Here is a 13,559-nt window from a genome sequence, read left to right on the forward strand (position 1 = left end):
CTCAGTATGGCTAATTAGTTTGAAGGCTCTTTGAAGAAGCCGATGTATTGACTAAATAAGCTCTTATTTTTCAAAGCAAGTAAAGGCATTCTTAATTTACAGAGCAGATAGTTGTAAAACTGCCTTCAGTTTGCATACCAGGAGCCAGTTGAAGCTGAGTGTGCTCGGATTCAGGCTTACTCCTGCTCCGTCTGCCAGGGTTGGTGTCAGTGTGCTCCAGGGAGGTTTCTGGGTCTTTGGCGCAGTAGCACAGCGTGAATGTGTGCCACTGGGCTGGATGTGCCCAGGAGGGGGATGTCATGTAATGACTGCCTCTGCATCATTGAAATCAGGGGCAGTATTACCAGTCTGTTCCCTGTTTGCAGGCAGGTTGAATCCAATAATGAAGAGCAGCTTTGGGTTTCTAACCAGATGACATGGCTAATCCTAAGGCATGTATAAAGCGGCCGTAGTTATTAGGAGATTTGTGGCTTTGAAAGTTCGGATTCCCTTAGTGCAGTTTGTTAATGGCAAGGATTTGCAGTAAGTGAATAATAGATGAAAGTCATCAAAAGGCTTACAGGGGATTTCTTGTGACGTGGTGCTGGTCTGTCTCATGCCAGAGCTGCAGATTTCTGGGTAGATTGTAAAATCTAAAAAAGAAAAGAAAAAAAAAAGGGAAAGAAAGGGGAAAGAAAAAAAGGAGGGCAGTCATTCCTGTTTTGTGTCACTTTGGATGATCAAGTTGATGGCGTGATGCATTGGGAAGCACAGCCACAGTGCAGAGTGCTGTATGCTTAATTCCCTTGGCTCTGGCATTTCCACAGGCCAGCAGTGCCCCAACAGCAAAACAGACCCTTCATAGCCCCCGGGTCTGGCAGCTGGAGGGGAAGGGATGCCCCTGGCCATCTTCCCTTCTGCACTGTGCAAGGTGAGCAGGGCTGGTGCTGCACCTCCTCACCATCTGGCACAGCTCTTCACTGGGCTCCCAGGAGTATTTCTGCCTCTGATGCCTCTGGTACAACAGCACCAAGCATTTCCTACAAGCCAGGAGCTGCTCAGACCCCACTGCAGTGGGGTCTGCAGTTCTGGGTGACGCCTCTCCTATGGGACTGTCCCCCCTGCTTAGGCAGGAGGGTGTCCCAGTGCTCGTGACAGGGACTTTGCTCAGCAGTGATGCCTGCCCGTACCTGCTTCTGTGGTCATAGATTTTGTCCTTAGCCACTGGGCTGCTGCACCTGCAGACACATTTTGCATCAGCCCCTGCTCAGAGCTCAGGCTGGGGCTGCAGGCAGCTCCTCCTGAGTCCATGAGGAGCACAGATCAATGAACAACTCTCTCTATTGTCTTGGTTTGATAGAGGTGTGAGGCAGAAAAAAGTTGGACAGAAAAGCTATGGGGTGGTATCCTGACATGGGATGAAGTGTGAGAGCTTGCTATTTCCGATTTGTTTTAATTTAAAAAATACATTTAACTCTGCTGTCATGTTCCAAGTTGCATTGCACCTGTGTTGTATTTGGCAGCATCTAATGAAGCTACAACTTGGGGCAAATCCTGATGAGTTTTGGCTGCAGAAGCAGCTGGAGAAGATTGATTTGATGCTGGGAAAAGCCAGTTATGTGAATAGCTGCAGAAAGCAGAGTGCTATCCACCCTCCTGACTGTTGAAATAATCTTCACTTACAGGGGTGTTGGTAAGGACTGTCCCAAGGCAGTTTCTGTGATTTTAGTCTGCATCGTGGCCTGCCAGAGGGATGCTTGTGTGTTTTGTAGCTGGAAGTGTGGTTACAACAGCCTGCAAGATCTGTATTAAATCCAGAAACTCGACTGTGTGCAAAGCATTTGTTGGGAAGTTGAAGTCATCTGCAGGCTCTAATCCATGGGCCCTCTGAGGAGGGCATGTCTGGCTTCTTCATGTTGCAAAACCAAATGAAAGTTGGGAAATGTTTATGGCTACTGCCATGTGTGTTCCTTAATTCTTGTCCCTTTTGGCTTCATTCAAACTCACTGTGGCAAAAACAGAAAGTGAGGATGTAATTAGAAGCTTGTTTATGTGAGGATCCATGGAAAGAGGCAAACACCCTACAGGCAGATAGGCACATGTATATCTGGCATTGTTCAATTCCTGCCTTGCAGGTTGTTTTGTGAGACCTGCTGTAGTTCCCAAAATTTACTTGAGCATTTGATTTTGGGGAGGTGCAGTGTCGGTGGAGGTTCCATCCTGGGGGCAGTTGTCACCTGAGCAGGTGTGACCTCTGGGTCAGTGACAGCCTCAGCAACTTGGTAGATGCTGCTCTTTTGTTGGTGATTTGCTTCTGGATGGGAATCCTGAGCATCCATCGGTGAAGTGCCTGAATGCAAAGCAGTGCACTTGCCTGGGCATAAGTAACCTCAGCCCCATCACTGGGCAGCTCACTGGGAAATGTTTGTTCTCATGGGGAATTGTAAAACTGAATGAGTGTCAGCACGGTTTGCTTGTTTTAGAGAGGGCGAGTCCTTTATTCTGGCCAAACAGCAGGAATATCAAAGATCTGTTTAGGTAGTGGGAGAGAGAAAGGGTTTGGTGTGACGGACGGAAACTGTTGAGCAAGAGATGATGCTTTGTGCAGGGTTATTATGGTTGGAAACCTGTCCCAGCACGCAGGGGAAGCACGGTTCAGCAAGCCCATAGTCAGCGACGAAAGCAGTTCATCCCTAGGATTTACTGTGTGCACAGCCGGTCCCCATCGCAGCGAGCAAAACAGTGAAGTTAAATAGCTAAATAAACCTCCTGTCCCTGCAGGCAATGGCCCTCAAAAGGCAAAATTATTGTTTGCAAGAGTGGGTGCAAGTGAAAGGAGACGCTGACAGGCTGGTAGGGAGGGCTGAGTCTGGGCAGCCTGTAAGCATTGTGGTCGTGGGTGACGGCATTGCCGGGCGTGTTGAGAGTCTCTCCACTTGTGGAAAATTTACTCATTTTCTTCCTTGGGCCTAGCTGTCCTGAAATCACAAAAAGTAATGTATGTATGGGTACATTTGTATGAGTTCAGGCTCTTTCCCACCTCTTAAGGTTTCTTGCAGTATTGTCGAATCATACTTTTCAACTTTTCCCCTGCTCTGATGGAGTGTTTGGTTTTCCATTTTGCTGTTAGTGAAGAGCTGTATTTCTCATCTCAAATACACATTTCTTAGCTTTGGGGAAGATCTGGGGATGCTGAATAACAGGAAAGAGGAAGCAGTTGATTTAAGTAGCTACCATTTTCAGTATTAGGAAGAATCCTTGAAAATGCTTAAAGCCAAGCAGTCTTCTGAAGGCGAGTAGCCCTTGCTGCTAGAATTGGCCCCCCTCAAATAAATCTGAGAGCTGTGAATTTGTTCCTTCCCTATCTGCCCCCCAGCAGTTGCAGGGTTATTTGAAGCCTGGCTTCTCTCTGTTAATAGGGCTCCTCTCAGGAGTTCAAGTGAGCCTGCAATAGCGTTGGAAATAAGTCTTTTCTAACCCAGCATACTGCTTCCTGCTGTAAAGTAGACTTGATTAAATTTTCTGGCTCTCATTTTCATTGCTTGCAGACATCCAAACCTTCACTTCTTAGTGGAAAGAGGTACATTGGGAATTACAACTAATGTTAAAACCTAAATAATGTGATTTGCCAAAACAATGTTGCAGAGATTGTTATTTTGTTTTGTTTCATGGTTTTTTTTATTTCTCCCCCATTTGAGATACCGTTGTAAAATTTTGCTGCTGGAATAAAAGATATTTTAGTGAGATGTGTTTGTTCTCTTACCTTTTGGGCATTTGTGATAATTTCTGCATGAGGAAAAATAGGCAAAGGGGTGATCTCACCTCCCAGAAACAGCCTGTACCTGCCACTAGCACTTCCCTGTGCTGCTGTAGCAGTGCTGGCTGGGGGCAGATTCAGACCCCATGGTCTTGCAGTCCTCCCACCAGCAAGCTTGGCATCAGGGAGTTGTCAAAATCACACATGGAAATTTTTGTGGCATCCTCCCTGGCAGCTCTGTCTGTGCAAAATTCCTGGATTATGGTGAAGAATATCGTCTGTGCTGAACTCATTCAGTTTTGAGTACAAACCATTTCTCTCCGGTTAAATCTATTCCTGGCTGTCACTGCTTCCTGGTGTGATTTGAAGCTGGGGGCAGAATTAGATAAAAGATTTGCAGGGAGGAAGAGGGAAGGATGTGAGCTGGATGCTTAGAAAGCGGTTGTTTTAGAGGGATGATCCTAAAATAGCATGGAGGAAAGGCAGGAAGCCCTGGAAATAGGGTGGCGAGGTGTAAACACAGTGGCGAGATTTGAGAATTCAGGGTGAACTGGCAGCAGCATCACACACTGGAGGTACTTTGTACCTGGGTCACACGTGGATGGCTTTTGACCCTCTTCCCTCTTCCTTCGTGTGAGGCATGTGTGCTTTCCAGCTGGGTGGTTTATTTTGGGCACTGATCTCAGGCACGTGGTGTGATTCTTGGGAGTGCGTCCTGTGCAGGACCAGGAATTGCGCTCAAGGATCCACGTTGGATCCTTTCCAGCTCAGAAAGTTGGAAATTTCCAGCTCAAGAGTGTTCTGTGATTCTGCTTCATGTTTTGCAAATGGGCTTATTTGGGCTTTCCAGTATGGAGTGAGTTTTATACCTTGGTAGGAACAATGTGTCATGCAGGAAAGAGCAGTTCCACCTCTGGGCTTCCAGAGAAAGGGAATTTGATGCCTTCTTTGTTAAAAACATAGAAGAGGTGTAAAACTCAGCCTGCCTCTTAAGTGCTCAGTGAAACATCAGGTGTACAGGGGGGCATTGGAAACCAGCAGGAGTTGCGCAGGACGATATTTGGAGCTTCCAGGATCTTGTATTCTAAAGGAAGTCATCGTGGTGGGAGAGGCTATCTGATCAGCAGTAACACAGCATAGGTCACTCAGTAAACACAGGTAATAATGCCCATATGAAACTTGGTGTCATTTTGGCCTGTTACAGCCAAGGCTTTTGTAATTTTTAAATTGATAACTAGCCGGTTTAAATTGCTTAGTGTATTGTAACTGGAAGTTATATTTGTGAATGTGGCTGCATATCCAGCAGAATGTCTGTTGGCAGCAGAGCTATGAGCTAACAAATTGGAGCCAGGATGGTTTTTGGATTAGCCCACTTCTGTTTGTACACTCTGCCACTAACCAAGAAACAAAAAGAATTTGGCTCCTTAACACCCATTAGTCTGTCTCTAGGACCCAAACCCCAAAAGCACCTTGTGTTTCTGTCTACTGTGACTTGTAAATGCAGATGTGGAAGTTGCGTGTTCACTAAGATCAGGATCTCTGTAAAGCTTAAGTCCAAAATCTCAGCAGTTGGAATGCAGCATCACTGCTCTGCCCTGCCAGCACAGCCATACATCAGCAAATCCCAAAGGATTTTATGATGCCTGCAGCTCCAAAATCTGCTAGGTTTGGGGTGTCTGTCAGAGCTTTGGGGGATCCTCAGGTGTGGAGAATTTATAAAGCTCCTCAAGTCATCCTGTTCAGTTGTTTGTTCTGGGAGGAGAGAGGGATCAGTGGCCATTCACATCATTTTTCCACGTGCACTGTAATTTGGGGGTCCCTGCTCTGCTTGTTGGTCTCCTGAAGCCCTGCATGTGCTTTTGAAGCATCTCATCAATGTTCAGGGCAGAAGTATGCGAGTTTTTTGCTGTGCCAGCATAATTGAAATGGTCTTTCTCTCCCCACCTGTGTTGGGGATGTGATTCAGCTGGGCTTCCTTGTGTGCGGAGAGGGTGGCCGTCGTTTGGGTTTTAGAACTGGGAGGTGTGGATGCCATGCAGCCAAGGCCAGACACTGCTTCTGTCTGCAAGGTGTGTGCAACTGCCTTGCCCTGGGCTGTGGCCACACACGTCTCAGCCCTGTGCAGGTGAGGGCTGTTGGTGGGAATGGAAGTGTGGTCTCCTGCCACTGCCATTCTTCTCCTGTCCCTGCCTCTGTGCCCTGCGACCAGGTGAGGGTGTGTGATCAGATGAGGGTGTCGTCTGTGTTTAAAATCCTCATCTTGAGGACTGAGTTTTTAAAAGTTTGCTGTGGCTGGGTTATTTTCAAGGTGGATCATTTCCCTCCTTGGATTCATTTGTACTGTTGCCCACGTGACTGTGCCAGCACCCGAGCAGGCAGGATATGGGGTGGGAGGAAAGCTGTAGTGCTCTTTGGTGTAGGCTGATCCCAGATACAAGTTGATTGTGAAACTGCAGTGTTTAAATCCAGTGGCTTCACCAGCTCAGACCTTACAGTAACTCTGTGGAATGCCATGTTGTTGGCCCTGTCTTTCCATGGAAAGACTTGCCTGGGCTGCTGTTAGGGATGTAGAGTACAGGAAGAGGAAAGGAATTCTGTCTTCCCAAATTCAAAGCCACATTATTGCGTGCCAGGTAGAGTGAGGTGTTTCACCAGGCTTTATCTTGGTCCTGTGTCACAATTCCATCTTCCAGAAAAAGCTGTAGACAGGCACGAAGTCCATGGAATTACAGCAGCAACCCTCCCTCCACTCCCTTTCCACCATTCCTGAGAGTTCGGGATTTCACAGTGTACAAGGAGGTCTTGCCCAAGGCCTCCTGCCAGCCTTATTAAATATACCTTGAAATTTAACTTCCAAAATTGTTTTTTTCTTCAAAATTGTGCTAAATCTAGTTGCATTCTGTGCTATAATTTTAATTGTGAAAAACATGCCATAGAGAAAACCACTGGATTCAGTTTTGTTTTTTGGAAAGCTGCCAATTAGGGTATCCTGAGAAAAACACAGTGTGCCACAGAGAGCCATGGCTGCTGAGAGACTTAGGGCTGTTGCTGCTTAACCTTGGTCACAAGCTGAGGGCTGAGGGTTGCTCATCCTGAAAAGGGAGATGGGAGCACCTTCTGTGTTGTCTGTGCTGTTTGAATGCTCCCCCTGGGTGTGATTAGTAGCTGAGCTCCATGGCTGACTTCTCTTTTGCCCTTTCTGCCTTTCCTCAAGTTTATTAAGGGAGGCAAAGAACATTGTGTCCCTTGTTTGTGCCATTGCCTGCAGAGCCTGGGGCAGGAAGGAGCTTGTTGGTGATGAGATATTGGATCAAGCTCATTCCTGGTGTGCTTCAGTTCTGTGCCCAAGACTGTTGAAGTAACAGCCAGGTTTACTAACACTTGCTTTCTGCTAAGATAAATTATGGCAGGAGAGCTTAATCCTCCAAGGAGGTCCATGAGAGGGCTGGTCATCAGGTGTCCGTCCTTGCAGCTCTCAGGAATTGGAACCTCTTGCAAGCTTCGAGTAGCAAGGTTTGCCCTGGTCTTTGTAGGTTTTTGTTCCCTTTTGCCTGCAGACATTAAGGCAAGCCCAACTCCTGGCTGAAGACCTGGCAATCTGTGGAAAGTTCCCATTGGTGCTTGCCAAAATCAGTCCTTAGTGGGACGGATGTTCTTGCACAGTGACAGCAGGGAGGTGAGGGTTTCATCAGGAACATCAGTCACTATCTGTTAGTCATTAATTTGCCTTACCTGAAAAGCAAGTTTGCTCCTTTGCAGACATCACGGAGAAATGTTAAGTTTAGCTTTTAAAATCCCCCTTGGGTCTGGAGGTTTCAGTTCTGCGAGGATCTGCACTGCCCTTCATCTTTCCAGCCTGAAGAAGATTGAGTTTCAAGACATTTTACCATGCCAAAGTCCTTTAGAGAAGAGCATAAAAATGGTCTGTCTGTCCTGCAAAGGACATTATAGGTCCCAGGAGGGCTAGGCAGGGGCTCTGAAAGTGGTTGTCTCAACTGAGGTTTCTGCTCAGTTTCTGCCTCGGTTTCTGTCTTGGTGAGCTGCATGGTGGGGTGGCTGGCAAGATGTCAATGATACTCTCTGTGTATCATTTCCAAAGCACTTTGTGATCTGTCAGGATGAAGGTTTCTAGAGAAATGATAAATAGCATTATTAGTGTAAAATAAACATACTTCAATATTTCTGACCCTAAAGTGGATCCAGATGCTTTCTTATGGCTGCTGGATCTGCTTTGATTTTTCCATGGCTCAGTGTGGCTGTCTGTATTTGTTAAAGTGAGATAGGATGTGACAGAGAGCTTGTCACAGCATGCTCTTGTCAAGTCAGAAAACCTTTATATTTATACATGCACACACTCATATATATATGTAAAAAAAGAGGACAAAATTACTGTCTTAGTCTAAGACACTATTTCTGAGTCTGACACGTCACATGTGTGCCAGGGAGGTTGGAATAAACTCAGTGAGTTTATCAGTTTTTATGATCACAGCAGTCAGTTCAGCTGTGTAGGGTAGAAATGGGATTTGCCTGAATAACTCAAAATAGTCTCCCAAGGAAGTGAATGTGTGTCTCTGTCTTTATAGCTCTGATACAAAAAGGGTATTAAATGTCCCTTGATACCAGCTACAGGTTGCATTTTCCAGTCTGTGGTTGAGCTTTGCGAGAGGTAACTTTCCAGCTTTGTTTCAAGTCTAAAACAATTTTTCTCTGGTTTTAAAGATTATTAACATTTTCGTGGTTTCTCTACTACAGAGAAGAACTAGTCTTCCCACTGCTTAAGGGTTCCATCTTATATGGGTTGGGGTTTCACCAGCACTGGTGCCAGGGTGAGATCAAAGCAGCAGGAGCTGCTGGGTGGTCCTTCCTTCTGAGCATGCCAGTGGGAAATGTTTCCAAGCCAGTATTTCAGTGATTTTTTTTTTAGATCCTGTTTGTGGAGATGATGCTGCAGTGTCTGAGGGGACTCCCAGCTGTGCCAGGGAGATTTGACACTACCTTGCAAAGTGTGGATGAGTGTTCTGCTGGTACAATGTTTTGGTTTGGTTACTGATACTGATAGATGTATGAACAGCTAGTAAAATCTCTTGCATTCTTAAAATCAGTGGTAATAGGATTTGTTATGTGTTGTGATTTGGTGGCAGCTGAAGTATCTGCTCAAGGTTTCTTAGCTGGTGTATTCAACCAAAACATATTCCATCTTCTGCAAACCAAAGTGAGAACAGAGAGTCTCATTTTCCAATAAATTTAGATAAATCAAAGCTGAATTAGGGATGCTTTTTGTCCATACACCTTCTCCATCCAAGCTGAGGTCTGTGTTCAAACTCAGTGACAATTGGGAGGTTGCTGTTGATTCCCCACATCTGTGTTGAGAGCTGTTGTGTATGCTCATCAGCTCTGATCCTGCCCTGCCTGAGACACTGTTGGTGTATTGATTGCAAAAATCTCTGCAAGTGCTCTACAGGGACCAAAGCTTTCCTGCATTGCACACTTTCAACCCCTTGAGAAGGTGGATTTGAGGTACTTTCCATATTTTTGCAGTTTTCTGCTATCCAGAAACTGTATAATTACATTTTATTAAGCCTGTCTCACTACCCCCTTCTGGCATGGGATGCTCCTGGATTGATAGAAAACAATTTAAAATATGAAGGTTCTCACTCATTTAATACAACCTTACCTGTTCTTTGCACAGTGTTGAGTGCTTGCTGTGCTTCCCTTGTGGTTTATTTTTTTGCTTTTTACTTAAACAGAAAATAAATGGTGAAGGAAAAGGAAACCAGCCAAGTAGCTGGCATGTACTTGGCAGAAATTGCAAGTGGATCAGGCTCCTTGGTTATCATCCCCATCTTGGAAGGGCAATACAATAAAATGACCACAATTTCTTAGTATATTATTTTCAACTTGTCTCCTATCTTGTATAATGAGTTTAGTGTTCTATCAGGGCTAGTTTTCCTGGTCTTTGGTTTGAAAGAAACTCTGGAGATCATGGTGCCACTTACTGCATCCCTGCTCCCAGCAGGACTTAGCCTGTCCGGAAATACCTGACATGATCCATGTATGCAGTGACTTGCTGCCATGCAAAGGTAACTGCTCACTGACCCAGAGAACACTTATTTGTGTGTGTGTGTGGAAACTTACTGTGTTCTTTGAACTGCTGAGAAGTACTCAAGACATAAGCCTGTGAGTTACTACAGGCTGCATGCCTGGAACATGCAGGCCATCTCAACATATGGAGTAAATCATCGCAGCTCTGCTGACTTCAGTGCAGCTGCATCTATAACCACTTGCTGTCACCCTGCTCCAGACTGGAGGGGTGATTGTGTATGAAGAGTGGATAGGAAAAAAACCCTCCCTTTTTTCTTACAGCTTTACACTTTATGAACAGAATAAATGGGCCATGAGTGGAGGTGAAATAGTAAATTATTTTTGCCTCTTTAGAATTACTTTATTTGGACATATGTGAAGTTCCCTCTTGTTCTCCGTACTTCCTAAATCAAGTAGTTGATATGCATGCACTTGGTTGCTGGCATTAAAAAATACATCAGTAATTAGTTCAGAGATTGGTGTTTCAAAAAGCCCCATATACGTGCACCTGCACAGAAACAAATCAGGCAGAGTTGACACTGCATAGAGACAGGGTGGGCAGCACCCACATAAGGCACACGACTATGGGAAGAGGAGCTGCTTTCCTGTTTCCATGTGCCAAGAGAAGCAGTGCTATCAGGCTTATGTGTGATGGATCAGAGTGCACTGGTATTGCTGCAAGCAAAAGTCATGAATTTTAATCAACTTTACTGGCTGCCTTGAAATTTGAGTTGAAAGATAAATGTGAAAAACAGGCAGCCCATATTGTTTCTGGAACAGAATTGCCCCTTTTCAGTTGATTAAAAGAATTCTTCTTTTAACTTGATAATCAAAAATAATTCCATGTTAGCTCAGGATTTTTTTTTCTATGCTAACCCTTCAGGTCCTGCCTGCTTCATGTGTCTCCCAGAGCCAAGTGTCACCTTGTGGCCACCCAGACAGTTGACCTTTGCTGCAGAGACTTCCCAACTGGCAGGGCTTGTTGGCTGTCTGCTTTCAGCCATTTGGAAAAAGATGGGTTTAGGGCTTTATTTAAATATTCTTTATGTCTGGGGAAGGGGAGGAAAAAAAGGATTGCCTGGTGAAAACTGAAAGGACTGTCCAGGGAGTTGAAGTTCAATTTGTATTCATTGGAAACTTTGGCACAGCAAGCATAGTTGTCCTTCCCATCTGTGGCTCCAGGGCTGCTTTTAAGGTTATTTAGTTGTGGTATTCATTTAAACATCAGTCTTCCTAATTAAATATAAGTGATTTGAATGCCAGTGTTGTCTGTGGGGGACATTGAAGCTTTGCAAAGAAGTGGAGTGAAAATACCAGTCCTTGTCCCTGGACAGAAATACACACCCATCATATTACTTCCAGCCACTGCCAGGCTGGTCTGGCTTACTTGGAGTAGTTGCGGGTGCTTTCCTCACCCCTTTGCTTCAGGGGTTATCATAGCTGCTTTTCCTGTTTTGCCATTAAGTCACCTCTGTGCAGGATGAAGTTTGAAGGATTTATTTTATGGCCAAACAACTTTTAAGAAAGGGAAATGGAAAATTAGCCTACAAGCAGCAGGGAGGCAAAAAACTTGGTGGCAGACTCCTGCGTGGTTCCTCCTCTCTCTGTGCTGTGCTGTTTTCTCTTACGATCTGTGGTTCCACTCCACACCTAGTTTCTCATCTCCTCTAAAAGCTGTAGGTTCAGCAACTGCTCTGTATTAGTAAAGAGTTCATTTCATTGCAGCTGCAGCACAGGCTTACTTAATGCTGTGGGAAATTCATGGTACCTTCACTAGTGAGAAAGGCAATATAGTTTTGGGGCCCAAATTAGTGTGAAAGGGCACATACAAACCTGCTACATACAAATTCCAGCTTGTTTGTACTCTCAGTTGGTTACACCCTTGGCTCAGAACCCAAATATTTCAAGAATTTGGGTTGAGGTATATCCTTTTCTAAAAGAAGCATGAAGTTGGATTCCCCTTTTGCATCAGTGGGTGCAGTTTCTGTAAGGTCACAGAGGGTTTGTTTGAAGCAGAAATGTTAATTCCTCCAAGGCATGTTCCGAGACTCTGGGAGGGGAAGTGATGCTTTGCTCTGGTAGGAGAACCTGGGGGCTGCTCCTTGCACAACTGAGATGACTTGGTCCCCGTTTTGATTAGAATATGCTTGTTATGAAGGAAACCTGCCTGATTTCCACGTCTCTATGAAGCATCTGGGATGCCTTGTAGTGCTGTGCCTTGCTGTACTGGAGCCATTGGTGCTGTGCCTGCTTACCCTAGTGGCTGGTTTTTTTTATTTTCCCAGCAGCCTTCAAAGCATGTACATATGCTGAAGCAGAAGATTAGTTTCATTAAGAAGGCTCATTTCAGATGCAGATGCTCTATGGGCTTCTGCACAAATGAATCCTGCCTGATTTAAAAAATTTTTTTTAGAAAGTATTTCTTTATTTTAATACTCTGCTGGGAACATTCTCTGCTCTCCTTTCCTTACTTCACCTTTACATGCTGCTGTGCTGCAGATATGGAGGTCAGGGCATGTGAACTGGTGGCATTTATCAGCTGTCATGTTGTGCTGTGGTGGGATCAGCCTGGGTGGCTGGTAGGACTGTTAATTATTCCTGGTATTTTCTTCTGATACTGAGGAAAGAGCATTTGCCAATTCCTCGCGTTATCCTAACCTGCCCATACCCCGGGTAATCAGCTGGCTGAGACAGTGCACGAACATCACGGGGCTCAGCGAGTTGGGATGTTGAGGTGGGATGTGGGCACTGCAGGGTGAGTGGTCCGTGGCTCTCACACATCTCTCATCCCTTTGCTTGCAGTTACCTGGCCGAGCAGTGCTGGAATGGCGGCTTTGTCTACCTGATCATGTTGCGCCGCATCAAGCGCAAAGCGCCTCTGCCTCCCTCCAACGGCAACAACAGCAACAGCTGCGACCCCAAAGTCAAGCCCAGCCCCGAGCCCGGAGACAGAGCTGCTCAAAATGGGAAAAGGACCAGGAAGTTCGGGGTCATCACCAGGACGCCGGGCAGCAAGGACAGCAAGGAGAAGCTGGGCTCGGAGCACGGGAACGGGCACTGCACCCCGATGGAGGTGGAGGTTGCTCAGCCAGAGACCTCTGAAGCAGAGAGCAATGGGGAGGAGCAGCACCAGGGCACCGGGGCTCCCTACCGGGGCCAGCTGTCAGATGATGGCATGCCAGACACTGGGGACCAGGCTGCCCAGGTATGTTTAATTTGATTCTTCTGGAGAAGAAAGCAGCAGGTATGCAAGCAAATTAGGTTGATTTCTTAAGTAATTCTCTCTGGTTTCAATGCTCTGACCTTGGGCTGAGCCTGTAGGTGATAAGAGAAGCTGTTCGGGCACTGAACAGCTGTGGGATGGCATCTAAAACAGCGGGGCAGGAGGACTGGAGAGTGAAATAGTAATTGTTGGAAACCTCTGTCATACTCTATCTCTGATGGTGGGTAGGTCCTTTAATCTCCTGACCTGTCAGGGTTGGCCTCAGGATTTTTTGTTGAGGCAACTGATGACCCTCTAACACTGGAGGAGGAGATGTCAGTAGAAGATGATAATTTTTGTCCTTTGGAGCTTCATGTTTAGCTCTGCCTGGACTTGATGTCACCTTGCAATTCATGTTAACATTGGGATTGAAGCTTCCCTTTTTGATGCACCAGACCACATTGCATGTATTTGTGATACGAAACTTGTTTGGCCAGTGTCTGGGAACCACATGGAAGTAATTGTGGATTTTGCTCAGAG

General features: G+C 45.7%; 1 protein-coding gene across 2 annotated transcripts in view; it reads left to right on the forward strand.

Annotated features, from left to right (window-relative positions):
• The window catches only part of PDZD2 (PDZ domain containing 2), a 136,224-nt gene that overhangs the window by 56,074 nt on the left and 66,591 nt on the right, over positions 1-13,559 (forward strand). For both annotated transcript variants that reach the window (XM_058044247.1, XM_058044248.1), the window contains exon 2: positions 12,620-13,022. In XM_058044247.1, the coding sequence (XP_057900230.1) occupies positions 12,620-13,022 (403 nt within the window). The remainder of the gene's footprint in view (positions 1-12,619; positions 13,023-13,559) is intronic.

This window comes from Melospiza georgiana, chromosome Z, assembly GCF_028018845.1.
Source record: "Melospiza georgiana isolate bMelGeo1 chromosome Z, bMelGeo1.pri, whole genome shotgun sequence".
Classification (NCBI taxonomy): domain Eukaryota; kingdom Metazoa; phylum Chordata; class Aves; order Passeriformes; family Passerellidae; genus Melospiza; species Melospiza georgiana.